The sequence below is a fragment of the Rhinopithecus roxellana genome, chromosome 9 (genome assembly GCF_007565055.1).
Source record: "Rhinopithecus roxellana isolate Shanxi Qingling chromosome 9, ASM756505v1, whole genome shotgun sequence".
Taxonomy (NCBI): domain Eukaryota; kingdom Metazoa; phylum Chordata; class Mammalia; order Primates; family Cercopithecidae; genus Rhinopithecus; species Rhinopithecus roxellana.
This window is the reverse complement of record NC_044557.1, coordinates 88,048,973-88,070,290: the sequence shown is the minus strand read 5'-3', so window position 1 is coordinate 88,070,290 and position 21,318 is coordinate 88,048,973. Positions and strand designations below refer to the sequence as shown.

The 21,318-nt window shown below is 43.8% G+C and overlaps 1 protein-coding gene across 4 annotated transcripts in view; it reads right to left on the bottom strand.

The window, feature by feature from the left end:
- The window catches only part of FAM135B (family with sequence similarity 135 member B), a 366,985-nt gene that overhangs the window by 113,454 nt on the left and 232,213 nt on the right, over positions 1-21,318 (bottom strand). For all 4 annotated transcript variants that reach the window (XM_030937787.1, XM_030937788.1, XM_010364503.1 and 1 more), the window contains 3 exons: positions 19,061-19,131; positions 13,120-13,293; positions 4,128-4,254 (listed from right to left, as the gene is read on the bottom strand). In XM_030937787.1, coding sequence (XP_030793647.1) covers positions 4,128-4,254; positions 13,120-13,293; positions 19,061-19,131 — 372 coding nt within the window. The remainder of the gene's footprint in view (positions 1-4,127; positions 4,255-13,119; positions 13,294-19,060; positions 19,132-21,318) is intronic.

Below are 21,318 nucleotides of genomic sequence, written 5' to 3'. Positions count from 1 at the left end.
TAGACTTTAGATGTGCCAGCCTCCACAAGTGCGTGACCCAATTTCTTAAAATCTTAAAATATACACGCACAAACACATTCACACACACATGTACAACTTATTGGTTCTGTTACTCGGGAGAAAGTAACACGAGCATGTGCCAACTGCCCCCAACTGGACCAGGCAGTGTCAGGGATATCACAGTAAAAACAGCATACAAAGGGCTAAAGGAGGCCTCCGGGATGATCATATCCAATTCTCTCTCTATACCTTGAGAAACTGAGACCCAGAAGGGGTAGGTGCCTGGCTCAATGTCACACAGCAGGTTGGCACTGAGGAAAACCACATGGCAGACTCTTCACTCAATGTCTCACCACAAGGCTGCATTGGAGCTCTTGGAGTAACATTCGATTTAATTATGTGGATAAATAACAGAAAAAATAATATCAGCAGGAGGTTTTTATTGGGCATGTTTGTGTCAGGCTGTATGCGCAAGGCCTTTATAGGCTTATTTCATTTAATCTTCTCAGCACCCTGTGAGCCAGGCATTAGTATCTCCTTTGACAGATAAGCCATGAGTCAAAGAGGGTAAATAATTCCCCTAGCGTGAAGCTGCTGGTTTCAGATGCAGAGGGAATATAAGTACTTGCTCCACCAACTCTAAATGCGGAATGTCTAGATGTCAAAGGTGCTGCAGGAAAGAACAGAGGCCACGAGGGGAGAGGGGCCAGGGCTAATGAGAAAAAGATATGGCCTGTCGCAGCAACCCTCACCTCCCTGTGATTTTTTATGCCAATCAGCTCGTTTTGCTATGAAACTCCAGTTTTGCAAATGTCTCTGCAAGGAAAGGCTTATTTTGAAGGGAGCACCTGTTCTCTAATCCTTCCAGCTGATGCTGCAATCTGTGCGGATTCCAGTGTTATTTGTTAATGTGCTGGGCTTCTCAGGGATTTGGATACATAGCTCCCAGGGGAGGTGGAAGGAGTGGATTTTATTCTTTGCTTGGCAGCACTTCTCTGGTGGGAAGGCACAGGGTGGGTGCACAGCACTGAATCTGCATAATTGGATGGGAATCAAATGGAAAATGCACAGGAAAAGAATCAAGTCCTGAAAATAACCCATTGAGCTAAACTCCGTGAGCAAGTTCAAAGCTAAGCACTCACAAATAAACCATTTTATCTGACTCTGGTAAAACCATTTTATCTGACTCTGTGTCTGCTTTGACACACATCCCCAAAAATAGCCAAGAAGGGAAATAAAAAGAAATGCTATACTGTATCATGGGCCTAAATCTATTTCTGTGGTGTTTTTACACACATTAACTTCTGAAATCCTTCCTAGAATGTAGATGTGATCCCATTTCACAGTTAAGAAAACTAAGTTTCCACAAGAGTGAATGAGTTCCCCCAAGTCACATAGTATTTACCATAGCAGGCATTTGTAACCAGAGTCTGCTTTCGACCACATCGTGACAGTCTCAGAGATAGAAATTTTGCTGGGCCATGCTCAGATGTGCCATCTGTAATAGAGTCTGGTGGACTGAAATCGTCTATCATGTGTCCCATTCCATCCCACCCCATACCAGGTCTAACGTTCTGAGCTGGGCACGCACACATCAGCGGAGATGACCCTCGTTCCACAGCTGCCTCCTGAAGCCTGTTACTGGCCCCTGCCATGTGAAGTAATGGATGGTCTGTGTGGCCTCAGTGTCTTGCTGCTCAGCTTCGTACATGAACATGATTCACACATTTGTATCACTCATTCCCCACACTTTTATTGAGCACTGAGTATGGCAGGCATGGTGTTGGCCCTAGGGATGAGGAGCTGAATGAGGAGGTTTCTATTCCCAGCCACTCAGAGCCCAGTGGAGAAGGGACAGAAATGCCTAGAGAATTGAAGAGAAAGTATTTCTTTTTAAAAAATCAGAGAGTACTTTCACATTAGCGGTGGCATCTAACAAGGTCTTGGAGGGTGTGAAGGGAGTTGCACATCAGAGTCCTTCAGGACAGAAACCTTCTTCTAATCATCTTCATAAGCTCCTGTGGCAGCCTCAGCAAAGGCCCTTGGCTTGGGAGATGAGTGTTGAAAGTGTTTTGAATTGATCTGTGACCAATGACATCCCCTAACGCCCCAGGCCACATTCCCTGGAAAATAGAGTTTGAGTGGAAGATTTTCAGGCAGTAGATTACTGAGGTTCTGAGGGCCAGCCCTGGCTCTGAGGCTCTTCAGTCTCCACATGGGGTCTACTGAAACTCTAGGTGCCAGCCCACATGGGGGCTGAAGGAAGGAAGGCTGGACACAGGGAGAAGCTGAACTGTGATTTAGTCACTGCAAAGGCTTCAGCCGACCATGGGGAGCTCTGCCTCAGTGATGGTCCTGGTGCAAAAGACCCGCAGCAGGGATAGTCCAACGACATGCTACAGGGCTCACTGGTTTCCACTCGCTTTCTTACTCATTCAGTTCCTATCTGCTGGGCCCTACATCAGCGCTAAGGATGTCAGGTTCTGAGAAGCTCACTGGTTGACTGAAGTTCTGTATCTATGAGTCACTGGAGTCTACCCTGGAACTGGTCTTATTTGGCTCTCAAATCTGCTCCTTCCATCGCATAGAACCCCTTTCTGGCTTCAGGTCCTCTCAGCAGGCTCTTGACAACTCCTTTCTTTGCTTCTCTGGACCATAAAATCGTGTGACACGGCAGCTTGGACCAGATGAAGACACGACTTGGGCAGTTTTTGCCACCAGACCTCCTGGCTGGGTCTCAGAGCTAGCAAAGATGATATCACGGGGGAGCTAGCTGAATGCATTACCTAATATCTGAACAGTCTGTGCACAGAGCCTGACTGTCTATGAGGATAGAGCACCTCTTTTGTGGGGCTGACTGGGCATGGACAGTTTATCACACGTATAATGTGGGCTACTCAGAAATTAGGAGTGATGGTTACTATTAGTGTGATGGTTACTTTTATGTGTCAATTTACTTGGGCCACAAGGCACCCAGATGTTTGGTCAAACATTATTCTGGGTAAGCCTGTGAGGGTATGTCTGGATGAACTGGTCAATTGACTAAAGCAGATAGCCCTCTCCAACATGAATGTGTCTCACCCAATCCACTGAGGGCCTGAATAGGACAAAAAGACTGAGTGAGAGAAAACTGTCTCTTATTTATTGTCTTTGATCTGGGACATCAGTTTTCTCCTGCCGTTGGACTTGGACTTGGAATGGGCCTTATAACACTAGCTTTCCTGGTTCTGAGGTCTTTAGCCTTGGACTGGAATGATACCATCTGCACTCTTGGGTCTCCAGCTTGCTGACTGAAGATTTGGGGGCTTCTCAGCCTCCAAAATCATGTGAATCAATTACTTATGATAAATTTCTCTGTGTGTGTGTCTGTGTCTGTGTGTGTGTGTGTGTGTGTGTGTGTGTGTGTATCCTATTGGCTGTATTGGTCCTGTTTCTCTGGAGAATCCTGAACAATACAGGCTGGTTATTTATGAGTAGGCCACTAATAAAAACACAGCACACGCTGGCTCAGGAGAAATATGAGCAGAATCATACCCTGTGTAGTTAAAGCCCTGCACATCACAGAAGAGTAAGTGATGTTTCTTGGGATAAAAGAACAAGGAGAAGGACAGAATATGTATAGTCAGCAGCTAGTGAGTATTGGATACCGGGCTAGGAACTTTACATTCATTACAACATTTGGGTACATATAACACTTCATGAGATTATTAGCTATTGGGGCGCCCACTCTACAGGTGGGAAAACTGATGTTCAGAGAGTGCACAAATGAAAGTGGGAGCCAGGTTTTGAAGGCAGGCATGGTTTTCAATGTTATCACATAGTCTAAGTGGCCCCCTCACAGCACAGCCTCCTGACCTACAGAGAACCGTATTCTTCCAAGAGACCACATATAAGAAGTATCATAGGAAGACCATATTCCTTGTATCTATCCCAGGGCTTGGCCTTGGAAATATTTCTGATAGAGCTTGTAGTGATAAAAAGAAGAGGTGGGAAGATGGTGAAAGGAAGGGTTAAATTAGCAAAAATCTCTGAAGGGGATGTTTCAAAGAAGCATGAATCTCACAGAACATACACTCTGCAAAGTAAAGTTTGAAAGTTTTGAAGCAACTGCCCCACGCAGGCCTTACCTCTGAGGAAGTCGGCTTGCAGTATCCAGCTCCAAAGACCAAGTTTTCCAGAGAAATGATAGACTGTTCTTGTCCGGTGTCTTGGCCACCTTTACCAAGCCAGGAGCCTCTTCCTGGACGAGTAAAACTAAATGAAAGATAATTGAAAGGGTGAAAAAGGAGGTAAAGAAAGTGATGGTGCCATTAACTCAGCCCCTTTGAGGGGTGTTCCTGTGAAGCCTTTGGGATAAGTCATTTAGGAGTAGTTCACCCCCAGGAGGTGTTTGCATGTGACATTTGTGGATGTCTTGATAATAAAGAGGGTATAACTGGCATGTAAGCTTGAAAGTCAAAGATGATACACATCCTACAATGTGTGCATGTAAATGCCCACCCTGAATACCAACAACATACCTGTAGAAACACTGAAGCAGAGCTCCAAGCTTATATCACTAGAGGGGAAGGTGGCATGGGCTCCGGAAGTTTCAGGGGCAACTCTGACCGGACAAGTTCTGAGTCCTGTCACTGCTCCTTCCACCCCCTCGCCCCACTCCCTGGACCTCTTTTCTTCTGTGGAAAAGCATAAACCATCTTCCTCCACGATCCACACAAGAGTCTAATACGATGTCAAAGACTGTCACAAGCCAGAAAGCACTCGCTGTGTGAATGCTAATTGGGAAGACCATAACCTGCTCAGCTCACAAATGTGCAGTTCCTGCCCAGCTCTGCAATCCAAAGATTAATGGACATGTGATGGCAGTGATCAATGTCAGGATCAAAGGAGATTAGGAAAAGATGTGTGATTATTCAAATTTATCATATTTGAGTTTATGATCATCTTCCTCTATCTTTACCTGTTTGATTTTCATCAATTGATATACCAGTAATGTTTACTCGTTCTCGTATTCTTTTTTAGATCTCTTCTATTCAATTTCTTTTCTAATGGATGTTTTTGTCATATTGTGGATACCATATTCTAGGCATGTTTTAGTCCCTCAGTAAAATTTAAAGTCTCTGATGGCAAAGAGAGTGTTGACAACAAATAGCCCCAGGTGATATCTTCACCATCTTCACCATCAGTGCTTAAGAAACATTTGTGGAAGGGCTTAATCCAAGAGATCCAGGTTCCTGCTTAAAATATTGACAGGAAAATAAATTTAGCATTATATTCCTGTTTAATTATTCAATATTTATTCAAATATTTATTAGGCCCATACCATATGCCAGGCAGTGGGTTAGGTGCTAGGATGATAAGATGATTAAGGCACAGCCTTCACCTTAAAGACATTTGTCTAGAGAGCAAAGGAAACCAATAGATGTAATACAATGCAGGAAAATTCAGGCCAGTGTGTTCAGGAGAGCAATTTCTGAGGCAAACGAGGTGAAAAGAATACCATTCAGGACATAGGCATGGGCAAGGACTTCATGTCTAAAACACCAAAAGCAACAGCAACAAAAGCCAAAATTGACAAATGGGATCTAATTAAACTAAAGAGCTTCTGCACAGCAAAAGAAACTACCATCAGAGTGAACAGGCAACCTACAGAATGGGAGAACATTTTGCAATCTACTCATCTGACAAAGGGCTAATATCCAGAACCTACAAAGAACTCAAACAAATTTACAAGAAAAAAACAAACAACCTCATCAAAAAGTGGGCAAGGGATATGAACAGACATTTCTCAAAAGAAGACATTCATACAGCCAACAGACACATGAAAAAATGCTCGTCATCACTGGCCATCAGAGAAATGCAAATCAAAACCACAATGAGATACCATCTCACACCAGTGAGAATGGCAATCATTAAAAAGTCAGGAAACAACAGGTGCTGGAGAGGATGTGGAGAAATAGGAACACTTTTACACTGTTGGTGGGATTGTAAACTAGTTCAACAATTATGGAAAACAGTATGGTGATTCCTCAAGGATCTAGAACTAGAAGTACCATACGACCCAGCCATCCCACTACTGGGTATATACCCAAAGGATTATAAATCATGTTGCTATAAAGACACATGCACACATATGTTTATTGCAGCACTATTCACAATAGCAAAGACTTGGAATCAACCCAAATGTCCATCAGTGACAGACTGGATTAAGAAAATGTGGCACATATACACCATGGAATACTATGCAGCCATAAAAAAAGGATGAGTTTGTGTCCTTTGTAGGGACATGGATGCAGCTGGAAACCATCATTCTCAGCAAACTATCCCAAGAACAGAAAACCAAACACCGCATGTTCTCACTCATAGGTGGGAACTGAACAATGAGATCACTTGGACTTGGGAAGGGGGATATCACACACTGGGGCCCATTATGGGGAGGGGGGAGGACGGAGGGATTGCAGTGGGGAGTTATACCTGATATAAATGACGAGTTGATGCGTGCTGACGAGTTGATGGGTGCAGCACACCAACATGGCACAAGTATACATATGTAACAAACCTGCATGTTATGCACATGTACCCTAGAACTTAAATAATAATAATAAAAAAAGAATGTGTCTAGAGATGATCCTCAGAGTATGGCCAATCAGTGAGGGGACAATAAAGCCAGCCTCTCAGGGTTCAACTCCCTAAAGGCTGTGTGACCTAAGGCAAGTTTTTAATCTCCCTACCTCTGCTTCTTCCTGTCAGAAGGTTTAATACCAGCACCCTAGCCATTTGGTGGTTGTGGGGATCCCATGGGATAAGCTAGGGGCAGCTTCCAGTACAGCGTCTGGCAAGCAGCAAGGCTTCCATCAATGCTAGGAGCTATCTGTTGCTAATACCACACATATAATCAAATAGAATCATTGATCTGATTTCTTTTGAATTGCGAGTTGAAGAAACTCTATAATTTACCTGGAAGATGCATAAAAGGAACATTCCAGAAGAAAAGTAGAAAGTGTGTATGTGGATACTCCTGGCACATTCACAGGACAGACTGCAGATTAACAACTAAAATAACTTGTTATTTACTTAAGGGTGGTCTTAATTAGCTTTTCTGGTGGATCTGAATCCCTCAAGTGAAATCCAATCATATCCATTTGGGAGTTAAAAATGGATTCTTTGCTTCAGCTTGTTTTAGTGAAGGCTAAGGGGTTTTGGAGGTTAAATGTTAATTTCACACCTGTTTCATGATAATTGGATTTAACTGCTTTTCCGGAAAAGTTAGTGCTTGCCCTATTTGACAGGCATTTCCCACAAGCTTAAAGGGTTCCCTTTGTTTCCAGCTGCTGTGATCCAACTGATAGAAGTTCTTCCTGCAAAATCCAAAAGACAGAAGACAGTTCTATTTTTACCCCCATCCCTGGAGAAATCTAGCCCTTACTGTGAATTTCTATCTGTGTTTAACTCCACCAAGGTTGCTGCAGACAAACTTGCAAGACTCTTTCTGTCGGAAGGTTAAACATTTTACTAATATTTCTGATTCCCAAATTCTCATTAGGATAGTATCAGGGCCCCCATTATAAAATGGGAGTGAAGCCTGCTGATATGGTTTTGCTGTGTCCTCACCCAAATCTCATCTTGAATTGTAGTTTTTGTAATACCCACATGTTGTGGGAGGGACCCAGTGAGAGGTAATTGAATCATAGGGGTGGTTACCTCCACGCTGTTCTCCTGCAGTGAGTGAGTTCTCATGAGACCTGATGGCTTTATAAGGGGCTTTCCCCCATTTGTTCAGCACTTCTCCTTGCTGCCGCCATGTGAAGAAGGACATGTTTGCTTCCCCTTCCACCATGATTGTAAGCTTCCTGAGGCTACCTCAGCCCAGCAGAACTGTGAGTCCATTAAACCTCTTTTCTTTATTAATTACCCAGCCTTGGGTATTTCTTCATAGCAGCATAGGAATGGAATAATACAGTAAACTGGTACCACAAAATGTGGCAGTGACTTTAGAACTGAGTAACAGGCAGAGGTTGGAACAGTTTGAAGGGCTCAGAAGAGGACAGGAAAATGTGGAAATGTTTGGAATTTCCTAGAGGCTTGGGGAGCTCAGAAGACGGGAAGATGTGGTAAAGTTTGGAACTTCCTGGAGACATGTTGAATGGCCTTAATCAAATTGCTGATAGTGATATGGGCAATGAAGTCCAGGCTGAGGTGTCTCAGATGGAGATTAGGAACTTCTTGGGAACTGGAACAAAGGTGATTCTTGCTATGCTTTAATAAAGAGACTGGCAACATGTTCCCCCTTCCCTAGAGATCTGTGGAATTTTGAACTTGAGAGAGATGACTTAGGGTATCTGGCGGAAGAAATTTCTAACTGGTAAAGCTTTCAAGAGGGAGCAGAGCATAAAAGTTTGGAAAATTTGCAGCCTGATGATGCAATAGAAAAGAAAAACCCATTTTCTAGAAAGACACTCAAGCCTGCTGCAGAAATTTGCATAAGTAATGAGGGACCCAATGTTAATCACCAAGGAAATGAGGAAAATGTCTCTAGGGCATGCCAGAGACCTTCTTGGAAACCCCTCCAATCACAGGCCCAGAGGCTCAGGAAGAAAAAACAGTTTTGAGGACCTGGGACCAGGGCCCCCTTGCTGTGCATCGCCTAGGGACTTGGTGCCCTGTGTCCCAGCTGCTCCAGTTGTGACTAAAAGGGGCCAAGGTATAGCTCAGCCCATGGCTTCAGAGGGTGCAAGCCTCAAGCCTTGGCAGCCTCCACTTGATGTTGAGCCTGCAGGTGCACAGAAGTCAAGAATTGAGGTTTGGGAATCTCTGCCTAGATTTCAGAGGCTATATGGAAACTGCTGGATGTCCAGGCAGAAGTTTGCTGCAGGAGCAGATCCCTCATGGAGAATCTCTGCTAGGGCAGGCCAGAAGGGAAATACAGGGTCAGAACCCCCACACGAGTCCCCACTGGGACATGGCCTAATGGAGCTATGACAAGAGGGCCACCATCCTCCAGACTCCAGAATAGTAGATCCACCGATAGCTTGCCCCATGTGCCTGGAAAAGCCACACTCAACATCAGCCCATGAAAGCAAACAGTAGAGGAGACTGTACCCTGCAAAGTCAAGGGGCAGAGCTACCCAAGGCCATGGGAGCTCACCTCTTGCATCAGCATGACCTGGATGTGAGAGATGGAGTCAAAGGGGATTATTTCAGAGCTTTGAGATTTAATCACTGCCTTATTAGATTTTGGACTTGCATGGGACCTGTAACCCCTTTGTTCTGGCTAATTTGGAATAGATATATTTACTCAATGCCTGTACCCTCAACGTATCTCAGAAATAACTAACTTGCTTCTGATTTTGCAGGCTCATAGGCAGAAGGGACTTGCCTTGTCTCAGATGAGACTTTGGACTTGGACTTTTGGGTTAATGCTGGAATGAATTAAGACTTTGGGGGACTGTTGGAAAGGCATGATTGTGTTTTGAAATGTAAGGACATGAGATTTGGAAAGGATCAGGGTGGAATGATATGGTTTGGCTATGTCTCTACCCAGAGTTCATCTTGAATTGTAGTTCCCATAATCCCCACATGTGGTGGGAGGGATCTGGTGGGAGGTAACTGAATCATGAGGGCAGTTACCTCCATGCTGTTCTTGTGATAGTGAGTGAATGCTCACAAGATCTGATGGTTTTATAAGGGGCTTTTCCCCTTTTGCTCAGCACTTCCCCTTGATGCTGCCATGTGAAGAAGGCTATGTTTTCTTCTACTTCCACTACGATTGTATGTTTCCTGAGGCCTCCCCAGCACTGTGGAACTGTGAGTCAGTTAAACCTCTTTCCTTTATACATTACCCAGTGTCAATTATTTCTTCATAGCAGAGTGAGAACAGACTAATACACCTGCTCTCTGCCCTTTCAGTTGGCATAAACACTCTGCATTACCAAACTGGCCTCCAATCTGATGTAACTTCCAGTCTAACCAACTCAAAGTTGCTGGAGTCTTTGCAAAACATAGATCTTACCAAGTAACTCTCCTGCTCAAAACATTCAGTGCCTCCTTTTTATACAATAAACAAATTCTCAATTCCTTAATGTGTCATTAATTACTGTTTTAAACTGTAACTCCAATTTACCATCCCAAATTCACTTTTCACTGTCACAGTCTCTTATCCTCTGGGTATAGCACAAAGTCTGTTTCTTCTAGAAAGATTTCTTTCATGTCCCTGAAGTAGAGTTGCTTCTTTCCCATGCTAACGATTACATACCATTTATTAAATGCTTATTATGTACTAGACATGAGGCCTAGGTAAGAGCTTAGAATATGAGAGGTGCTAAATAATAATCAACTGAATTAATGGCCAAGGGTTTTACATGTGCTGTCTCATTTAATCCTTCTAAAAGCCTTCTGGTATGTACTGAAACTGAAACTCACATGCTGAAACTAACAGAGTTAACAAGCAGGGGGTTCAGATTTGCAACATGGGTCTGTCTAACCCTAAAAACCATCCCTTTAATTCCTACCCTACACTGGGTTCCCACTCCACTCGCTTAACAGGTGTTGCTCAGAATTAGAGTTTGGTCTACGTGTGTTTCTGCCAGACTCTGAGACTTTAATGATGCCAGACTTGATTTATCTCAGAGCTTCCAGACATGGCCTCTCTAGCAGTGGCCAAAGCTTTTGCCACCCACCTTGAAGGAAGCATGTTTTCACCACGTGCAGCACTATACACCTCATCCCATTGCACCTTTTCATCATCCCTGTTGGGTTAGTATCACCTCCCATTTTTTAAATTTTTCGGCTTGGTGCAGTGGCTCACACCTATAATCCTAGCACTTGGGAGGCTGAGGCAGGTGGATTGCTTGACCTCAGGAGTTTGAGACCAGTATGACCAACTTGGTGAAACCCTGTCACTACCAAAAATAAAAAAAATTAGCCAGGCATGGTGGCTCCTGCCTGTAGTCCCAGCTACTTGGGGGACTGAGGCAGGAGGATCACTTGAGCCCAGTTGGCAGAGGTTGCAATGAGCTGAATTTGCATCACTGTGCTCTAGCCTGGGTGACAGACAGAATGAGACCCTGTCTCAAAACAAAAACCAAACAAACAAAAAAAAATAAAAATAAAATAAAATAAATGGAAATTCCTTTGACTCATTCATTGACTTATATGTTGAAACAGACGCTAGAAAAGTTAGGTGACTTATCCAAGAATTCCCCAAAAAGTAAGTGGTAGGGCTACACGATAAGATGGTCTTGACTCCAGCCGATGAAAGAACAATTTGATCCCAAGGCCCCAGAATCTGCTGCAGGAAGCTCTGCCTTTCCTACCCCACGCTGTCTGTCACCTTCTCTTGCCTCATCTTCAACAGTGACAGCCTGCTAATCCCAGGACCTGACCTCGCTAGCCTCACCTCATGGAGGGCAGACAGATCATGCCCTTAACTCTGCATTGAGGACGTGATTTGTCAAGCCTTGGAGTGCGTTAGGAGCTAGGGAATATCCTTTGGGAATATTCTTCACAGGATGATAATACTCTCTGCTGCTTTCTGGATTCTATATCTCCTGTCACTTCCCAAGATCAGGTCTGCTGTCCTTTGTTTCTGTAACTGTGAATATTGTAACATTTTCTACCAATCTACCACAACAGCATTTACCATATTATAATTTCACATACGCAAATGGGCCCACTTCATTGGACTGTGAACTCACTGAGGGAAAGATCTATTCCAAAGTATTTTTATATTCCATAGTAGAATGTACTGCATATTCTCTTACACTTTTCCTAGAGCACAGCAGGCCCCCAGTAAATAACCATTGAATAAAAGAATAATGGAGCCAGGAAAGGAACCCAGCAGATGGATGTGGTCACCGGACCACACCTCCGGGGCACCAGCTCCTGGTCACACGGCATGGGTCACATTGGGTAACTAATTTCCTACTCTCTGACCCCCGCAGAGAACAGGGGCTGCAGGACAGGAACAGCAAACGTAGTGAAAATTCTAGTCTCCTGTACCTGCACTTAAACTCTCAGCACTGAGAAGCCATTCAGAAAAGGGAAATTAGGAGATTCCTTTTGGAAATGCCATGCTACAACATTCTATGCATAAACACTGCACACATGCAACTTTTGCCCATGTGCATATGTAATGTTTTGAAATTATTTCATGCACCTATCTGGCCATGCTTGGAGTAGGTATGAAGACAGGCAAGCACGGTACAATATGCTACATGTTGTCAGTTCTGTCCCTCCACTTGGGACATTCATAGAACCTCAGTGCTTCACATGATCTTGAATATGTTCTGGGAAAATTCACTGAAGGGAAGAATCAAACCATATGAATGGGCTGGCATGGTGGCTCACGCCTGGAATCCCAGCACTTTGAGAGGCTGAGGAGGGTGGATAACCTGAGGTCAGGAGTTTGAGACCAGCCTGGCCAACATGGTGAAACCCCATGTCTACTAAAAATACAAAAATTAGCTGGGCATGGTGGTGGGTGCCCGTAATCCCAGCTACTCGGGAGGCTGAGGCAGAAGAATCACTTAAGCCCAGGAACCGGAGGTTGCAGCAAGCCGAGGTTGTGCCATTGCACTCCAGCCTGGGCAACAAGAGCAAGACTCCATCTCGAATAAATAAATAAATAAATAAATAAATAAATAAATAAATAAATAAATAAACAAATGGACCTTCTACATTTGAACAAATAACTACTTGGGGAAGAAAAAGAAAACTAAGCCCCTACCATGTGCCTGGCACTATCTTTATTTGAGATTCACTAAAATCTTATGTAGATGGGATACACATTAGTGTCCCTGTTGTAGAGGATTATATGGCTCAGGAACATTAAATGACTTCTCAAAGAAGGCGCAGTTAGAAAAATGTGAAGCCAGACTCCAAGTCTTCCTGGTGTAAGCCATAGTTTGCAGGTTTTCAACTTCCAGGTTCCACACCAGTCTCCCCTTGGGACCTCCTCCTTACTCTCTCCCATGCTTCTCAGTGAGAACCAAAGCTTAAACCTGCAGCCTTAGAGAAACTCCCTTGAATGTGCTGATCTCTCCTGGAAAACTCCCTGCCCCTCCACCACACCTGCAATGGAAGGTAGGTCCCACATATCAGGGCTGCCTCCAAACTTCATACCTGATCAAGGGCTGCTGCAGAGCCACCAGGGCAGCATGGACGGTCACCGAGATCACAGACAGGTGGAAATAGTCGAACATGACCGGGACCTGGTGGTGCAGACCATTCCGGGGGTGGAAGTGCAGGCCAAGCGTGCGGCTGCTGACCATCGGTGCCCCGGCCACATCCCTCAACCTAGAAGGCAAGCATGAGAGCTCATGTGAGCTCATGTGAGAAAAGGTGGGTTGCCCCTCCTGTCATCCTAGCATATCTGTATTAAGTCTCTCCATGGGCCAAGCACCATGCATACATCGTCTTATTCAGTCCTGCAAGTGCTCTGCCTGGTAGAAATCATTTTTCCCATCACTGGCAGATGAGAAAACCAGGGTTCAGAGGTATTACTGGATATCACACAGCTGCTACACAACAGATCTGGTGACATGTTTCACTGTCAGGGACATCAAGCTCATGTGTCAGTGATGGATAGGAAGCACAGACTAGCTTTTCAAGACTCTTCGACACTGAAGCCTCCTACTTTTTCCACTTCTTTTTTATTTCCCCCATAGATATCCAGATGTCCAGCACTCTCCTCACAATGCTGCACTGACTGTGTGAGCCTATGTTTTCAAACAGATTCCTACCACTTAAGGGACTATGATTAATGCATCTTTATAATCCCAATACCTAGCCTAGTATCTGGCAGGTATTGAGAATATAAATACAAATTAAAATGAACAATTGACTGACTGAACGAACAAAAGAACGAATGACACCCAAAGCACAGTGCTTAAATAATCTGACTAGTTTCATCAAGGGTTCCCCAATGTCTGCACCAGTATTTTGTAATTGACACATATCTGAGTCTAAGAGATTAAACCAACTGGCACAAGACCCAACAGCATCTTTGATGATTAAAAGAAGATTGGTTGTTGCCTATATAAAACCTAGGGCCATGTTCGCCCCAGGAAGACCCAGCATTAATCTCAAATCCTAAGAACCAGTCATTTGGGCTGTGCAAATTTCTCTGAAGCAGAACACAAGGGAAACCTGGGAGGAGCATCTTTCATGAGGAGAGCAGAGAGGAAATGCTTGTCCTCCATCCATAGATAAGGAAATGAAGCACAGAAAGGGCCAGATGGAGGAAGCAGCCTCTGAAGACCCAATACCATGGGCTTTGCTTCCTTGAAACCCTTGTTGCTCGTGTGCAAACAAAGGCCAAGTGAAAGAGCCAGCTAAATTATTAGAGCTCAGGATGGCTCCATAGATTGAATATGAATAATGGTCCCCTGGTACCGGAAAAAACCTGTTGGGGAGAGGGTGAAGGGTCTATCCCATGAATCTCAGCAAGGTGTTAACATTTACATTATTTTTAATTCTGGCTACAATGTATTGAGAGCTTATTATGAACTGAACATGGTACTTTTCCCTTTAATCTGTATGGCAATTATAGGAGGTATTTATTGGCATTATTCTGTTTGTAGAAAAGGAAGTAAAATCAACAAGAGTTAATTAAAGCCACAAGACAGAAATGTAACCTTGGACCAGGTCTTCCTGATTCACAGTTATTTCTCAGTTACTGCTCAATATTGTTTTGAATCCAGTCAGACCCAGGTTCCTATGAATCACAGACATATCCCTAGGGCTTGAACAACAGGAGGTTAAATACATATCAGTGTAGCAAAGATGGCAAAAATGTTAACAAGAATTTAAGCTACATTAGTAAGAGTAAAGAATTAAGAGAGAAGAGGTGGTAACTCTCCTGTGCTCTTAAATACATATATCCAAAATGGAGATAAAACTTAGGTCCTGGTAGTGGTACAGGGAGGTCTCTAAGCTCTGAAATGATGGTGGTAAACTTGATTGCACTGATAGGACAGTGTCTGAGTTCTTGTAAGGGAAATAAAGCAAACAAAACAAACAAACAAACAAAAAACACACACAGAAATAGCCCTAGTAGTTAACCTGGAAATGACATAAATAAAGTTTCTTTTTTATTTTTTTGAGATGGACTCTCACTCTGTCACCCAGGCTGCCAAGCTGGAGTGCTGTGGTGTAATCTCGGCTCACTGCAACCTCCGCCTCCTGGGTTCAAGCAAACCTCCCACCTCAACCTCCCAAGTAGCTGGGATTACAAGCCTGAGCCCACACCCAGCTAATTTTTGTATTTTTTAGTAGAGATGGGGTTTCACCATGTTGGCCAGGCTGGTCTTGAATTCCTGACCAAAAGTAATCCTCTTGCCTTGGCTTACCAAAGTGCTGGGATTACAGGTGCGAGCCACCGTGCCTGGCCAAGAAGATTTCTTTTCTGAACTGCCATCCAGACTTGGGATTTGTCTGGGTGGTCACAAGAAATAAAACTGAAGTCTACTGAAGGCAGATGCACAGGGATGAATCGTTCCTTGAAATAAAGAAGAATTTCCCGATCAGCAGAACTATTCAGGGCAGAATGGGCCATGATGTGAAGGTGTGAGGTCCCCATCCCTGTGCAAACAGGTTCTGATGGGTCTTTGCAGAGGAACAAGTACAAATATGAGGTTAGAATAAAGCAGAGTTTCCTCACCTCATAACATTGACTTTGGGGACTGAGTCATGCTTTCTCGTGGTGGGAGGGGGCGCTGCTGACTTGTGCACTGTATGACGTGCAGCAGCATCTCTGGCCTTTACTCACTAGACGGCAGTATCTAAGTGTGACAATCCTGTCTGCTTTACACCATTCCTGGGACTTGTTCTAAGGCCCTAGAAGAGGTTGGCCTTCTTTCGGATCTATAAAGTCAGAAGTGAAGTCCCGCCCTTACTGTGCTCACATCTCCCCTCAAGCATCCTCCTCAGCTGTGATAACCAAACATGTCTCTGGGCAAGGCTACACGTCTCCAGGGGTCAGAATCCTCCCGTCTGCATTGACAGCCACCAGAAAGACAAATTTCACAAGCTCTTCTGTCCCTGATATGGGAGGCTCTGCTTCTCCATTTTGTTCCCACCCAGGCCTATATGATGCTAAAGAAGCCAGATGACTTGGTCATGTTTCAGAGCCTAATGTCCACCCCAGGATATGCCGCAGATGCCTTGTCATCCTTAAACTCAATTTATGAAAATTTAAAAATGTGGCATTTTCAATCTTTCCCAGCCTCTGACTTCCTGTTCCTCTTAGCTAATCTTATAGTTCATGAAAACCCTTGCTCTGATTATTATTAAGTGCTTGGGAGAGGAAGCAACACATTGAAGCCTGGCCTCACTTCCAACTAGGAAGCCATAAAGAGCAAGAAGACATTTATCCATCAGATTGTGTACCTGGCCTGTTACATATATTGTCTCTCTTAATCATCAAACAGACCTATGAGTATGTATTCTATAATGATATCTATTTTATAACTGAAGCTACTGAGATTTATGAAAGTGTGGGACTTCCCCAATGTTTTATAGTTAATGAGTGCAGAGTCTAGGTTGCTGAGTTTTATACACTTTGATTAAACCAATCACCTGTATACAGGCTCTCCATTAACTACTGTTTTGCTGAACAGAAAGTCTCATTTACTGTGTACACTACGGCTTATCACATGGAGGGCAGGTGGGAGGCTGATTTCTAGGCTGAGCTTGGAGTTAGCAGCAAGGTTCTGTGATGAATTAGAAATGTGTACCACAAAGCTATGAATGAATGTCTCGGAAGGAAGTGGAACAGAGTGATAGGGCGGGGTGGGTTACTGGAGGTGTTAATGACAGAAACCCCAGATGGTTAAAGGAAAATAGGAGCACAATAAAGTCAGGGCTTTACTTCTGAGTTTATAGCTCGGGAAGAAGGCCAGCCTCTTTTAGGGCTTCTGAGTTCAGTGTGGTGCTAGAACAAGTCCTGGCGATGGGGTGAAGCAGATAGGATTCCTCAAGTCTCTACATTATCCTGCTAAGGAGAAAGCAGATGTGATGAGAAAAGCAGGTGGCCAGAGGGCTGGGGTCCAGATAGAAACAAAAATGAGGCATCTGTGAAGTTGAACCCAGCCTGTGGCATGACCATGGACAGATACTCCTGCCAGCCCAGGGATCAGGCAAGACTGGCTACACATCAGTGGATGCCCCTTCTCAATTCCCATACACGATCAAGTCCCTAACACTTCAGTAGACATCCATCTTTGGTTCAAATCCCCTTGGACTCAACTCCTCATGTTATGAACAGTCCCATAACGGATTAGACAGATTTCAGAGATAGGACAGTCCCTGAGAAGGGGAAGAAGCTCTGTGAAGAAATCGGACCTTTTTTATTTTTTTATTCTTTTTTGTTTTGTTTTGTTTTTGAGACAGGGTCTTGCTCTGTCACCCAGGCTGGAGTGCAGCAGCACAATCATGACACACCGTAACCTTGAACTCCTGGGCTCAAGCAATCTTTCCACCTCAGCCTGCCAAAGTGCTAGGATAACAGGCATGAGCCACTGCCCTTGGCCAAATCTGAACTTTGAAGGGATGAGGGAAACACTTCTGCCAGCATTGGCTCATCAGCTTCCCAATTCCCCATTCTCCAAAGGAAAAGGGGAAACATTAGTTGGAGAGGTTACAGAGATCAGAAGTGAGAATTGACTTTAATTTGCAGATAGTGGTCAGTGTGTGCTGAGATTCTGCTAACAGAACGGAGAAAGAATGCTGAGATTCTGCTAACAGAATGGAGCAAGAAGGAGTTTTCCTCCCTTTGCCTAAGCCAAGAGAGGAGGCCTTCAAGGGAGATTGCCCTGTATCCCCTAGAACAGTGGGAATGCAGTTCCTAGTGCTCAACTCATTCTGCAAAGGCCATCAGGAGAGAAGCTGAGGGTGGCTGGATTGGTCTAAACAAAAGTGAGCAGGCTTGGCAGAGGAGGTTATGTGGAATGGGGGTTAAAGTGTCTGTGTCCATTTCCCATGGGCCAGATGAGTGTGCTTTGGAAAAGTATCCACCCTCAAAGAGGTTCCTGCAAGGAATGAGTCACCCAGCCTCTTGTGAGGCATCACTACATCAGATAACTGCAGGGATGGGGCTGGGTGAGAGTCTTCTGGCAGGGGTACCTAAGGAGTCTCTCTCTAAGGAATTCACAAGAACATCCTAAAGCCAATTCAGGGTTTACCATATGACAATCCTACTCACAAATGAACCCCTGCCCTTTTCTCCACTGTTTCCCTTCTTACTGTGCCTGACCCTGCAAAGCCTGCAAACTGCAGTGGGGAAGAAATGGGGGATATGAAGTCCCCCACCATGCCCTGTTCCTACATTGGGAGTTTTCTACGCTAGGAAAGCCTGGATCTGGAGGTGAGGTAGAGAAAGGAGGCAACAGAAAGAAGTTATACAATGGATGAGGTTTAGAGTTCTGATATTATACTTCACTGGACTGTTCATACCTAAAAAAGGATGACTTACTTATTAGCGGAAATATCCCAGCTTAGTGGCCTGACAGCTCAGCCCAGGGGGTAGGAAGAAGAGGCCACAGAACAAGCTGAAAGAAAGCAGTTATGAGAAAGAAGAAAGTTGCCTCCTGCTTATTTAATGAGCAGGTTACAGATAAATGGAGTTTCAAGTTTCAGAGTTGAAACATAATAGCAGATATGTCACACAAAGGTGTTGAATCCTGAGAGAATCTCCTTTGATTCAGAAGGGGATTTGCCATTTGTAGCTTCATAGGGTCGTTAATCTAAAACCCCAAATTATTATCACATTGTAAGATGTGTGAAGGTGTCAGACATGAGAAAGTGCCAGTTAATAAAGCCAACAAGTTATGAGATTTCTGTGTATGCATTTGAGCTGCCTGCCTAAAATGTATGTGGTTTGAAATGACCACACAAACTTTCTTAGCCCACACCCCTGAGTAAGGGACATTGCAGCTTATCAGGAGATGCTTATCTGAGAGACATTCTGAGATTCATGGCTATGAGACTATCCCAGGAGTGGTGAAGCAGGGAGGAGAGCATCGTGCTACTACAATTCAATAATTTCCATTTCCATGACACTCACTGCTGTTCACTGTCCGTGAAGTGCAGATCCACCTTGAGTTGAAAATCTACTTCACTCAGCGCATCTTCCATCTGCAAAAGAAACAAAGTCCAAGGGATTTCAGGAGTCAAATATTGTCCAAATGAAATACTTAGCTGGTCTACTTCCCAAAGTAGAGAAACACCATCTTGTCCAAAAATCAATGCCATTGATGCTGAAAGCAGAATTTCCCTGTATGTCTCATGGAGTTCTGGGTGAACAGGCTATCTGGGAGTATTATACAAAAAGAAAAAAAGAAGGGATTTACATACTCAGTTTGGGGAAAGTCAATTTGCAAAAAAAAAAAAAAAAAAAATGCTAAACAAGTTTCCTTATTGCAGGACTTTCGAGAGTCTCATTTGGATTTGATCTAGAATCCCACTTGGGGCAAGAGTCAAGTGTTCTGTAGCACCTGCTTTGGGAAGGATGGAGCAGTGAACTCACAGTGAAATCCCACTTGGCTAGCAATGGGATTAAGTCAGAACAATGTCATCTCTAACCCTCAGGCATCCTCTCAGGGCAGGCATCATTGCCCCCGTGTCCAGAGGAAGAAGCTCATGTTTGGGAAAGTAGTCACTTCTTCAGGTGGCTCAGCTTCATAAGAAAGCAGCTTCTTCATTTTTGTCTTGAAATCCATTGTATTTAACCATTTTCACCTTAAGACACTGGCATTTTATGTCCTACCCATGGCCGCATCTATCCTTTAAGAAAAAATAAAAAAAGAAAACCTACTTTTTAAACACAGGAATCTTTATTCTTCCTGCCAGTTTCTCATATATACCTGGAAGATGGTAGCCCTAGTTCTTTTTTACCATCACTCCCAACTCAAGGGGGTGTTACCTGCTAAATACCAGATCTCGCCACCACCTCTACTCAGAGGTCAGCCCAGGGTCAGTTCTACACACCTGTGATAGGACTCAGCCTCCTCCTCATTCACAGGCAGGATGGAGCCCTGTTTGTCTGTAACCACAAAATGCCATGTCTTGTTTATCTTGGTATTTAATGGTGCCTATTACAATTTTGGAGGCGGTGTTATCACCTGGAAGCTTGTGAGCCAAGTATCATCTGCTGATGTGTCTTGTTTAGTCCCCATAGTATTTTTGAAAATGTTTTGAACAAATTGCAAACATCTACAATTCAGGCAATTTCATATTTGTATTATGGGTTTTTAGCTTCTACAAAAAAACAAAAAACAAAGCAAAACAAAACCCTGGACTTGGGAGTGCTGGGCTGGCATTTAGAAACTCATTTAGAAACTCTGCTTCTGAGTTCAATTACCTGATCTATTTCAGATCAGGTAATTGCTGTCCCATCTACCACCATTCACAGTATTCACTGACACCCATCTGGCCTGCATCTAAAAGCCCCTGGCTATTTTCTTGTGTAGTGTCCCCAGTAATCCTTGTATGATTAAGAGAAAGACTAGTTTTAATTCATTCTTGATCCCTTGCTCCAGAAATAGTGTCTGCTACATAGAAAGTATCAATGCATCTTTGAGGAATAAATAAAGCTTTTCCCCAATCCCCACCTTTTTTGGTTTTCATTTCTTTGCAAGAATCTCCTCATCTTCCTGAGATGGAAATCTCTTACCCAAAGATCTCTTTGGAAATGTCTTCCTGGTTAAGCATAATTCATGGAGAGAGATACAGATGGAATTTATCTTTAGGTCTCCAGGGTTTAAAATTTGTTATTTAAAAAAAAAAAAACATTTAAAAGTTAACATTTTGCTGAATCCAAGTGCTATAAATAACTTCCTTTCCTAGCTTTGTTTTGCATAATCATGAACCTAGCTTCAAACACACAAGGAACGCATTGCAGCCTCTTGTCACCAGGAAGGGAGGGAGACTGGCAACGCAAGCTTCCCAACTACCTTCTGAGCACGCATTTGCCTGGGTAATGAAAATTCAATGTAAACTCCAGTTTTAAACTTGCTGCAGTTTCCTTAGGAACTGGGAGAGAATGATTGGACTGGATAAGCTGTGGCTAAATTGAGCTAGGCTATGACTTTACAATGCTTCAATGAATCTTATTTGCAAGATATTCCAGAATGAAGTCACTGCCTTTTCTAAATATTTATTTCATGGTTGGCTGTTGACTTCCTACCCACCCCCCGCCCTTCAAAAAGACACACACACACACACACACACCATACAAACATATGATTTTCCTTTGTTCTGCATTATCTCAATTAGAGTCATCATCTCCATTCAAGGGTCATTTTCTCACGAACAGGAAGCAGT